General features: G+C 36.6%; 1 protein-coding gene across 2 annotated transcripts; it reads left to right on the top strand.

Annotated features, from left to right (window-relative positions):
- The first annotated feature begins 3,068 nt into the window (after positions 1-3,068).
- Positions 3,069-6,312, top strand: LOC137726128 (Serine/Threonine-kinase). 2 transcript variants are annotated; one of them, XR_011067594.2, is made up of 9 exons: positions 3,069-3,298; positions 3,436-3,509; positions 3,845-3,925; positions 4,290-4,382; positions 4,499-4,618; positions 4,842-4,913; positions 5,184-5,261; positions 5,701-5,969; positions 6,052-6,312. XR_011067594.2 is itself a non-coding variant. In XM_068465003.2 (8 exons), exons 1-8 carry the CDS (start codon positions 3,202-3,204, stop codon positions 5,890-5,892), a joined length of 807 nt encoding a protein of 268 aa, XP_068321104.2. In that variant the 5' UTR covers positions 3,069-3,201; the 3' UTR covers positions 5,893-6,312. The 2 variants fall into 2 exon arrangements, 1 of the variants encoding a protein (XP_068321104.2); XM_068465003.2 differs by having other exon boundaries at positions 5,701-6,312.
- The last annotated feature ends 5,883 nt before the right edge of the window (positions 6,313-12,195 follow it).

Genomic DNA, 12,195 nt, shown 5'->3' with positions numbered 1-12,195 from the left:
AAATTACATATTAGAACCAATGTTTATAACCAAAATTAGAAATGTCTGAATAAGGTTACACAAAGTCTATTGCAGTGCATGCATACCCAATGTTTATAAACCAAAATTAAAACAATGGTTATAGCAATATAGCATACCCAATAGAAATGTCTACAGATCAGAACCAATGAAATATAAAAAATTAAAAAATTTTTAAAAAAAATCTGCACAACGCATCATAGTTCATAGTAGGGTGACTGGGTGAGAAACTAACCTTGCAAATGAGGGAATTTGTGGGTCAAGACTGAAGACTTGAAACGGCAAGAGGAAGTTGTGGGTCATGCGCGGGTCACGGGTCACGGGGGTGAGAGACTGAGAGTAAGACGGCGTCGCGTCGGCGAGATGTGCAAGACAGGTCGCAGGTCGCTAGGAAAGAAGAAGACGAAGCGGAAGAGCGGCGGAGCTGGCAAGGAGATGGTCAATTTAACCTAGTTACGCTATCATTTATAAAAATAAAATAAAAAGTGACATTTCGATTATGGTCAATTTAACAGTTAGTCGTAACTAAAAGTGCTTACTTCTTTGTTCGTTCTTATAGTGACATTTGTGGGAAGAACCGATTGGTTCTTCAATGAATGCGGATATTAAATTTCTTTGGAAGGCTATTTGGCGAGCTAAGGTCCCAGGTAAGGTTAAAATTTGTATTTGGTGAGGTTGTTGGAATGCATTGCCCTCCAAGGTGAATTTGCGAAGGCGGATTGTATGTTTTGTGATAAAGGTCCAGAGACAATCTAGCATGCTCTAGTGTATTCTGTTGAAGATATATCAACAATTTGTGATAAATTTATTTATGCTAATAAATAATAAATGTGAATAAATAATTAATAGAGTATGAACAAAACGAAATAATATTAAACAGACAAATTGAAGATCGAGGCTTGCGTATCGCAATGTTCTTGAAACAGAAATTTCATCCCTACTCAATACTTGTAGTTCTATGGACGTCTGCTTTATCAGGATTCAACAATCTAAGTAAGAATTCTGGCACTAGAAAACTTAACTTCTGGTGAATTTCTTTGTGGTTTTCTCAGCAAGAATGTTTGGGATTGTAGAAGAAGAATTTGATTTTTCTATGTTCTAAATGTCATGCAGATGGATGTGTATATAATAGGTTTCTGTCAATTCGCAACATGTATGAGAATGAGATGTGTCTGTTGGGAGACATCTTCTCAGAGGGGTGCTTTGCTCTCTGCGTTCTTTTATCACTTATGACTTCATCTAAAAAGATGGGTATGCTGATATAAAAAATAATTAATTAATTAAATTCGAAATTAATTAAAAATAATTAGTTAAAGAATTTAATTATTAGAGTTCGAGCCCCAAAATCCAGGGTCCATTTTTTATAATTAATTATATATTAATTATTAATTAAACAATACACCTCAAAGCTCAACTCCAGGGTTGAACTCAATTTTATGTCCATCACTTCAATCACTTTCTAGAAGGGACAAAGCCTTATAAAGTGAGAGAACATTTTGGTAGTGATTAATGTGGGACAATGAAATTTCTACTCAAAATTTCCAGCATATTCATCCGTTGCAGAGTATTGAAGAACGTTTACTTGGGTGGTTGTCACATTTGGTGAAGTTGTTATCAAGGGAGATCTTTGATTTGATTTTAGATATGATGTGGCATATTTGGAAGGCTCGGAATGAATTTTTATGGAAAGGAGTGGCATTGCCACTGCCGAAAATTCGACTTCAAGCTCAAGCATGGCTGCTTGAATATAAGAAATGGAATGAGGTAAAGCCTAAGTCTATCCCAGCCGAAGTTCAGAGATGGAAGTGGCCTGAGGAAGGTAGGATTAAATGTAATTTCGGTGGTGCTTGGGATGAAATGGGGGATGTGGGAGGCGTTGGGATGGTGGTTAGGAATGTGGAAGAGAATTCTTAGCAGCTTCTGCATCTAAGTTCGATGGCATCACAACGCCGTTACTGGCCGAGGTGACTGCTGCTCGTGAAGCAGCTTTGTTTCTGCAACAATGGCCCGCTGCAAATGTGGAGATGGAGGGGGATGCCCTTATGGTTGTTTCGGCAATCTGGCAATCCAACTCAAGGTCACGGCCAATAATGGTCCTTTTGGACACCTACACGGAGGATTCTACAAAATGTTGGAATGGAAGACTACTTTCGTCCCAAGGGATGCCAATAAAGTGGCTCATCGCCTATCTAGATTAGGCCTAACTTTAGCTCACCCGTGTCTTAGTTTGAGGACCCTCCTGATGTAATTTCAGATCTTTTATTAGAGGGTAATATTAGCCGTTAAGTTGTTAGGTACATGATGCCTTTTTTTCGTTCGACCGGGTTGAAATCTCCGGCAAGATTTTTATCGAAGCCCGTTTATGCCCCTGTTTGTACATTTTATTCCCTATTCAATAAATATCATACGACTTGAAAAGAAAAAAAAACAGTTAGTCATATTGCGCGAGGTTAAAACAGTCAAAAAAAGAAAAAACCGAACCTTAGGTCATCTCCAACCGAAAGGCTCGTTTAGCCCTCTGGCCCTTCAAGAAATTAATATTTTAATGAACAATACATGACCATATTTGCCTCTATCTCCAACCGAGGGCCAAAGGGCCATAGAGCTCGTTTTAGCTTTGTCACAAAAAACCGTCTCCAAATGAGGGCCAAATGGCCAAACATAATTTATTATTTAAATTTAAAAACTACAACAACTTACATTTAAAAACTACAACTTATATTCAAAAACTACAAATTAAATTCATAAAAAAAAAATTGGCCCAAAAAAAAAAAAAGAGTCCAACGGTAATTAACCGTTGTATTTGAAATTTTGGCTTATCATTCCTGTCGGATATAACCGATATAAATAATGAAAATTCTGGCCTGATCCGGAGCTGGCTACTTTGGGCCAGCCGATTAGCCCTATGGCCTTTTTTTGTCCAGTGAGGTCCACGAGAGCTAGCTGGTTGGCCCTGTAGCTTTTTTGTCCCACAAGCTCTTTGACCTAATCTTCGATTGAAGACGATTTTCGAATTATTTTCAACGTTAGGTTGGACATGAGCTTACGAACCTTCTTCCAATGGACATAACATAAGCAAGCACGCCAAAAAGCTTCAGACTTTACGCAAACCCCCAAAATTAGACAAATTCGATTTAGGTTTTTTTTTCTAATTTTCCCCAAATCCTACCCATAAGCAGAAAGATGGCGAATATTTCAGATTCTTTGAAAGGTAAAAAACGCCCGCGAGAGACAGACACTGAAGCCCCAACCGGCGATTTCGATCAGATTCTGTCACTAGGTATCTAAAAGGAATGAAAATTTATATAATTTACACTTTTAATTGATGATTTTTCGGTATATGAATATCTGGGAAATGTTTTATTGCATTTGGGTAGTTAATATTAATCAGAAATTTTAATTTTTGGGGAAATGCAGAGGAAAATCTTACATTCAGCGACACGTTGGTGGCGCTTCGGATAATGCGAGCTCAGTTTCCAAACAACGAAAAGGTTAGGATTGTAAATTTCTTATTTTGACATGATTATTTTTTCAAGTTTCAGAGTTCACAAGCTGCTGAGTTGATTGAATAGTTGTGAATTTGTGGTTGTTTTTCTTGTTTCCCGAGTGTTTGATACTGTTCATAGTAGTGGTTAGTCAGTTATATTCGTTGGGGGTAATTTTATTTTTGTTTGATTTATTCGAGCGATATTATAATCCAATATACAGGGGATTCGAACTTGGGTATAGAGGGGGAGCATACTGCTTTAGCCAGCTTGGCTAGGTTTAAGATAATTTTATTTATGTTTTCTGAATACGGTTAGTTTGATTCATGACTTTTGTTCAGGTAACAGTTCAGCCTTTCATTTTGCGGTCACAGCTGTATAGCAGTGTGGAGGATCGAACACAAGTGGACCGGGATCTAGAGGTCTGTGAGAACTTGAAAGAAGATAACTGGAAATGTGTTTGAATACATATTTAATCTGTGTTTTCTGACAAGAGTTAATTATGTTGCTGTGAACCCCTTTTGCTCATGAATTGAATCAGTGGTCTTAGTTATTGATCAGAACATATGGAAGTTATTCTAAAATTTGTCATATATTTGTATTTTTTAGGGAGAACATGTGATTCCCAAGTTTAAAGTGGACACCTTTTTTTTGTTTTTTTTATCTTCAGCAACGGTAGTATTTGATTCTAGGTGCTTGAAACAATGTTGCTTTAAGATAGTTGGCACCTCCGGCGTTCAGGAGTTTCTTATGACTAATCTTGGTTACTTTTATTTTCTTGTGCAGACTCTAAAAAGAGAGAAAGTGCTACGGGTTTTTAAATTAAATACTGGACAAGACGATCATGCAATAATGTTTGTGGATGACTATTTTCGCCAGGTTTGTTTACATGAGTTTTTAGATGATTATTCAGAAGCATGATTGCATTTTGTCATATATTTTCTAAGTTAGATGGAAAAAGTTGATGAACTTCTTCTGTCTGTATATATATGTAGATGGAAAAAGTTGTGAAAAGATTTGAAGAAAAGGACGAAGATATTGTTGAAGTTTTTAAGTGGTTTAAATCACACGTTATTGATTGCAAGCTCGAACCCAGTATTGGACATCAAGATCTTGTGAGTGATTGGAATATCAAACTACCTGGAACTTGTATTTGTTTTCATCTCTGTTTATTGCTTTTTTTTTACCCTTAAAATAGTGCTGTATCAATGTACTTCTCAGAGTTGAAGGGTTCTTTTGAGGCACTTTAACGTGCTAAAACAAGATAATGATTGAACAAGTCACTCTTTAGATACTATACAATAAATTACAATCCAACTGAAAAATTGTTTGCCACAGTGTACATTATTATCTGGTGGAGGAAAGGTGAAGGATGAACACATCTCCCTTTTGATCAATTCTGGCCTTCTGGTAAGCGAACTTTTACTTATTCATTAGTATATTATGATGCAGCTGTTTTAATTCCCTCATTGATTATGGTACATTCTGTGGTAATGTTGTCTGCTTAGTCGGAAACTAGTGAAATGGTTTACACTAAACATGATTTGATTATATCTTTCCTCTTAAGGTTTATCATGCAGCTCCTTTTATAGGGAATGCTTCCCCATAGTTATGTTTATTGGGTTCCTTTTGAATATCTTTTATGATGTCCAGCTTTCTAACTATGGAATCTACTTCTAGACTCGGCAACTTATTGATCCAAACGTTTACTGGTTCGCAATTCCAAATATTGGTTCAGTACTAAAAGGACTCTCTCAGGTATATAATCAATTTCTCACTGTATATTTGTAGATTAAATTCACTGAAGACATACATGTATCTTTTGCAATTTGTACCTCATGTAAAAGTTAAGGTATTTATCCGACTGGAAGTTTTCACCCTTGATATAAGGTTAACTTTGTATATTTGTAGATTAAATTCACTGAAGATATATATGCATCTTTTGCAATTTATACCTCATGTAAAAGTCAAGGTTTTTATCCGACTGGAAGTTTTCACCCTTGATGTAAGGTTAACTTTGTAAACTCTTAGGCTGGTAGATTAGAGACATAGCATTTGGTACATGAGTATTGGATGTTAGCTTCCATGGCCATTCAACACTTAGGGAGATTGAGTTTTATCTGGCATTTTCCTGCAAATTTTTAAGTTTGAACAGGAAAATTGTCCAAATTTTGAATCTAGTGTTCTCTTTGCTCAGGGAAGAAAGGAAGTTCTCTCTCTTCTAAACCGGAGGAGATACAAAGAAATGATGATGGCCCCTTTAGAGAAGAAGGCTCTTCGATTTTCTCTGCTTGATATGAGATTTCACCTCCGTGATCTGATTGGCTCAGGTCATCTCAAAACTTCCAAGACACCGACAGGCTTAGTTGTTCGAGTCTCAAAAGATTGAAGAAAAAGGAATAATAAGAGCAGCCCCGTTGATTCATAAGATTGTTGTGCTTCTTTTGGCTGTCTATCTTATTATAGGTACAGTAATGCAGGCTTTGAAGTGATTGCCTTACAGCGCCGAATATATGTTCTACTGGTTACATGACCAGAATTTTTGCAGGTCATCCGATGTGGACGAACAAAGACATCGTATCAGCAAACCGACCCAACCCAAGAGCCTAAGCATAAAGGATAGAAGATCTGCTAGGTCTTGCTTTATTCCTTTTAATCTGTTATTTCTTCAGTTCTACAGCATCCATGTGAATTCATGCTTAATTCATTTCCTCTGATTTGATTATCGATATTCTGTAATACGTCATACTTGACATCACAGTAGGTTACTGCAATACAATAGAATACACCAGGAGCTCCTTTTGTTACACATCTCGCTGCTATTACCGAACTACTACCTACGATGCTTTATCCCAGTAGTTCTATTCTTTGAAGCTCCGGAGAGCTATATTTTCAGCAAACCTCAATCGAACATTGGCATCACGTTCTCCATGGAATTCCACCATAAACCACTGCAATGCCGCCACCATCCCAACCCTTGCATATCTCTGGTGAGGCTTGAGGCCAAATAGAACCACCAGGTTTGTAAGTCAATTTGTTCGGGAAGAAAAGGCCGCGCCGTGCCTCTCTGAATCTCAACGTGCTTATTCAGTTTTCACCAAAACCTCATCTTTCTTCAGAGTATGTGGGATGTCGAGGCAGCGGAGCTGTCGCAGATGATCTGAAAGCACCTGGTCCGACTTCGAGATACAACAGTTGGCGACATACTCCATCGGTTTAATATTTCAAGTAGTTTAACATGCTAGACTTAGCAGGCTAGGGCAGGTGAACTGATGACCTTCCATATCCTGCTTTTGTGGAATTGAAATCTGGGCTTTTCCCAAGAATCTCATTTGTCATTTTATCCAATTGGATGTGAATCATAACAAATGGACAAGGACTAATATTAGTTGTAGGACCAATAAAAATACCGACAATATGTATCAGATACTATAGATTGACATTAGGTATTAAAAGTATTCACCGATTTGTGGTTCTTTAATTCATCCTCTACTTTCGAATTAGGCAAAAAAATTTAATTTCTTCCTTTAACGTGACTTCCAATCTGATCCTAGACACTCAAGGAGCCTTTAGAGTTCTTGGGAAACAAGCTTTGTCAGGCGATTGTACAATTTTGAACAGTTAGGTGTGCTTTTTGTACTTACTAATACATGTTTGGTGATCAAACATGAACGTTTCATGGAAACAGAAAAACCAAGTTAGCGTTTTAGTGGGTTCTTGCAAACTTGCAGTATTCTGGGGCTGCTTTCGGCCGGTTAAATCAATATTTATGTCCGGATTATGACATGAACAGATCAGATTTAAACTAATCTTTTTCTCATGTTAACATCGGTTGCTACTTCAACTTTCAGAATGGAGATATTCTCGACGTAATCTGAGAGGGTCAATTATATAATCTTGATCGTTAATCGTGTTCGAAGATCGAAATACACAAGGTTCTATTATTGTGTCCATGCTAGTTTAAGGAAAACGTTATTAGATACGCAGTCGTGATGCATTTGATATTCATACGATTTAGTGTCCATTATGTGTGGATGGATTCCACAAGATTGTGTATTAGTGCATAAATGCAGGCCAATAGCGTATGTACCAGGATTTAGTGCGCCCTCCCTTTCTTTCTCCACAAGTGACGTAACAGGAAAAAATTTCTCCTCGTGTACTATATCGTAAACAACTTGTACAAAAATAACTGGTAATGTAGGATGACCAAAACCAAAAAAAGTAGGATCGATTTTCATGAAGGACACAAGAACTAGAATGGAAAGCATATATCTCTTTTTCCATGCAAAATTGTGTGGAGAGGGTTAATTTGGTTGGGCCAGGTTTTGGTTCACCTCCAAATCCAGAAAAAGAGTTAATTGGTGCTCATGTCTTTTGCATTTGGCATTGACAAAACAAATTGGGTAAGAATTGTCCAATTGAGATTATTTATGTTGGGATGCAATGTTTAATTAATTAAATATCTTTAATCAAGTAACTAGCAGAATCTTTGGTTTACTTGTGGCAAGGCAATTATTTGGTTAATCTTTACTTTAACAATTTATGTTTGGATTATAGCCCCTGGAGTTGGACCTAATCCGCCAGAATTGCCGACATGGGAAATTCTTTTGGAGAGATTTAGTGCAAACTTGGACGTCAACCGATCATTGTCGTCTTGTCATCCTATTTGTTCCCTTCTGGTTAGAAGATTAACCCTCAAGTTGAATTGTTTGGACTACAGATCTGCATCTAATTACTTCGTATTTGTCTTAATTTGGAGATTATTATGATTATTTATTTCCCTAACCACGATTTGGAGATCTTAGGGACTAGGAAATAAATCACTTAGGGTGCGTTTGTTGCACCGAACTATCTCAGACTGGACTAGCTTCAGGGACTAAGCTGGACTGGCTTGGACTAGACTAAGCAGGACTAACTTAGTGAAGCGTTTGGTGTAGTATCGGATTAGAAGTAGGATAATAAAAATAATTCTTTTTTTTCTTTTTCTATTTCTTTTTCCTGCCTGAAACCTCTATTCCCTCTCCTTTTTTTTTTCTTTTTTTTTTTCTTTTTTTTTTTTCTGTCCAAACTCCATAGATTCCGATCATAGCTTTTCCTTCATTTCAATTGATAAACCTCTCTGTCCAAATTCCATTACTTGTAACCACATCTTTCTCCTCCATTTGAATCGATAAAGCTCCCAAAACACAAACAATTAGAAACTCAATTTCAATCGAAATCGAAATCGAAATTGCAATTGCGTTCCTTGTATACCCAACGACACTCTGATTCTAGCAGGACGAGGAAAGAGAGGGAGAGGACGTGATCTGGGTTGGGTCGTGCAGATCGGCTTGGCATCTAGCAAGATGAGGAGAGAGAGGGAGAGGACGTGATCTGGGTTCGGGGCAAGGAGAGAAGGAAAGGAAGCAAGCATTAGTCAAAGAACGAGAGCAAAGACAGGACGCGAGAGCAGAGACAGAGGGAGAGGGAGAGACAGAGAGATGAGGAACGGCGAATGAGGCAATGTTGTGAGGAATGAGTTCTTAGCAATCCCATGGTTTAACGCGGGACTAATTTGGACGACCTAACGAGGCCCGGAGTCCACAGGAGTCCAGGCTAGTCTCATTTAAGTTAGTCCCCAAGCATACCAAACATGGGACAATAATCCTAGCCAGTCCAATCCCACTTAAGAAGGTGAAACAAACACACCCTTAGTGATCAAATAGTTTGACAAAGAACTTCTGACTAGTTAGAAATTATATATATATATATATATATAATTGTTATTCGGCTAATTCAGTGTATTGATCCATGTATCCAATGTTCTATCTTTGAATTCTCCTCCCTCAATATCACTTGTATTTATTAAAAAAAAATCTCTTATAAAGTTTAATATTTGAAGTTAGAATGACATGTGTACAAATAAATTTAAGAGAAAATTGGTCAAATATAGCTAGGGGATTATGCCAATTGAAAGAATCGAATCACAAAGCTAAAAGCGCTTGACATCACTAATTAAATAATTGAGAATCTTCCAATTAGCAATCTCAGGGTTATATTAATGAGGAGTTAGGAAATGATTCTGATCAGTGGGTCGTATTCAATCACAATTTGGGGATACATTCGTTGTAGGAGTATTTATGCAAGCTTCCTCTTGGCAGCGTTTCAATAGTTTTCTGCACACTCAAGTGATTAATTAATCTGTTAATTAATCTCAATATTCTAGCTTAATTATTCAACTGCAAAATTAGTCATGCAAGTAAACTAACAACACGGTTCCATTATTAATCAGAATATATAATCGGACACCTTACCTTAAGATAGATCTTTGACATGTATGTGACACTTTTTAGATATATTATTAATTTCTTATAGATTAAGACTTCTGAGTACATAATTGCTATTAACAAACCCTAGAGCTAGATGGCTCAAAGAAGATAACATGACCACTACGCATGGCAAAACGCAATACCTAAAGAGAATCGCAATTCATACTAAAAACGTAAGAAAAACAGAACATACACGAAGTAAAGCAACATGACGACCCATTAAAAAGAAGAAGAGAACCGTGCATGCAACCCTCTTTTTATCTCTCCTCTCTTTAAGCTTTTGTCTAACTCGTTTCATATAAGTTATTATACCTACAGTGAAATTTAAATATGAATAATAATTAACATGAAATAAGGATGTTATGTTAGTCGTATCTCGATTCGACTCAATAACATAACGATAAGTTGTTCATCTGATGTGATTTCTCCCCTCCAACCTCTCATTTATGGACATGTGTTGCTGTGATGTGGACTTGGATACAACAGACATGGCTCCCATGCTAAGTAGCTAGCTTCCTCCCAAACATGACCTGAACTGAATGTCACATTTTTAGGGTGTAGATTGCTGATTATTTTGGATGTTATAGTCCATGCAGGCATGTGTATCAGGTAGCTGGGTTGGAAATCCATGTTTGATCGAGCTATCTTTGGCAGAAATAAGTCCGAAAGTGATTATGTACTCTGGTCCAAACAAGTTTTCTGGTAGTGTAGGTCAACACGAATATAATATTTACGTACATAGTCATTGATTGCATTAATTGTTCATGCAGACACTTTTGGACTTAGACTCAGTCTTAAGGTTGAATTTACGATATTATCTACATTAACGGATAAGAAGTAAGCTTAGTCTTACAATGGACTAATAATAATATGATTTAAATTGATCTTTAACAAAGATTAAACTTAAGACCTTTCAATTACAAATAAAGATAAATACTACTACACCATAGTATTAAGTGACTACTTGTACTTGGACTTGAACTTGATATTTAAATTACAACAAAGTTAGTATTACTCTTAACATTTACTCTGTTTAGTGTTTTATAACCTTTTCATAGGATGATGAGAGTTCAGCCACGTATACATGACCGTAAAGTTGAGGACAAAGATCTTCTCCGGATCCTCTTTATGGGAATTCAAAGATCAATCAATCATGTTTGTTCATTGTACATCGTACGGTTAGTTTTCGTTAGATACTATTTCTATTTAATTTTAAATTAAAAAATTTTAAATAATTTATAACTGCACAATGTACGATGACAAACACAATTGATTGATTATCTGAATCCCCATAAAAAGGATCAAGAGAGGATCTTATTCCTAAAGTCAAGATTAGGGTTGGGTTATTTATTTATTAATTTATACTATGATATATTTACACCGAAAAAATTTGAAATTTGAGTTAAATCACAAAATGATAACTTTACTAATTCATTTACGAGAATCCTAGCCCAAAAGTTTTCACTATCAATAAATCATGGTAAAAAGTGACAGTGTGTTAAGTTTAATTATTTGGCCGTCGGCCCTGTCTAAATTAAGGAGTGTTTGGAATTGGTTCCTTTTTCTAATTGTCTTAGTTTTAATTTGTTCATTATTGTCCTCGTTTGTTGCCGTTTCCGTAGTGATGGAAAGCCAAACACGTTTTCAACATTGTCTTCGTTTCTGAATGGCTTCTTAGCCATGGTTTCTGAGATTTGCATAACACGTCACTTTGGTCCCTGAGATTGAAAATCAATAGAAAATGGTCTATGAGATTGTCCACCATCCATTATTTTGGTTATTTCATTAAAAACTCAGTTAAGTGTCCTAGAACTCTTGACCGGATCTTAACCAAATTTGACCCATAATATATCAAAATGAAGATAGGAAAGTGTAGAACAAGATTATACCTATTTGGAAGCCCAATGGCTGCCGGAGATGGCCGGAAAATAGTCTGAAAGGTGATTGGTCTGCAGGAAAACTGGAAAACTCGTTGGAAACTGAGTAAACTTTAAATGTTCATAACTTCTTCAATACTCAACGAAATTGAGTGATTCAAAAATGAAAATCATACTTCTCAACGAGAAAAAGAGAATGGTACCTTTCTTGATGGATAATTCGCCATGGTTTGGTTGAAAAACAGCTCGAAAGTGGCTAACCCGAGACCAAGACAGCCATTTCGAGCTTTTTTTCGGCCAAACCACGGTGAGTTAGCCATCGAGAAAGGTACCATTCTCTTTTTCTCGTCGGGAAGTATGATTTTTATTTTTGAATCACTTAATTTCGTCGAGTATTGAAGAAGTTATGAACGTTTAAAGTTTACCTAGTTTCCTGCGAGTTTTCCAGTTTTCCCGCGGACTAGTCACCTTTCAGGCTATTTTCCAGCCATCTTCGGCAACCATTGG

Source organism: Pyrus communis, chromosome 5, assembly GCF_041283825.1.
Source record: "Pyrus communis isolate YQ-2024b chromosome 5, ASM4128382v1, whole genome shotgun sequence".
NCBI classification, from domain to species: domain Eukaryota; kingdom Viridiplantae; phylum Streptophyta; class Magnoliopsida; order Rosales; family Rosaceae; genus Pyrus; species Pyrus communis.
Note: the sequence above shows the minus strand (reverse complement) of the source record. Positions and strands in the feature narration are given on the sequence as shown.

Excerpts from the sequence above, each read along its gene's own strand:
- LOC137726128 (XM_068465003.2), top strand. The coding sequence starts at position 3,202 with ATGGCGAATATTTCAGATTCTTTGAAAGGTAAAAAACGCCCGCGAGAG. Across the intron at positions 4,914-5,183 it reads TGATCAATTCTGGCCTTCTG|ACTCGGCAACTTATTGATCC; the intron begins GTAAGCGAACTT and ends ATCTACTTCTAG. Across the intron at positions 5,262-5,700 it reads TACTAAAAGGACTCTCTCAG|GGAAGAAAGGAAGTTCTCTC; the intron begins GTATATAATCAA and ends CTCTTTGCTCAG.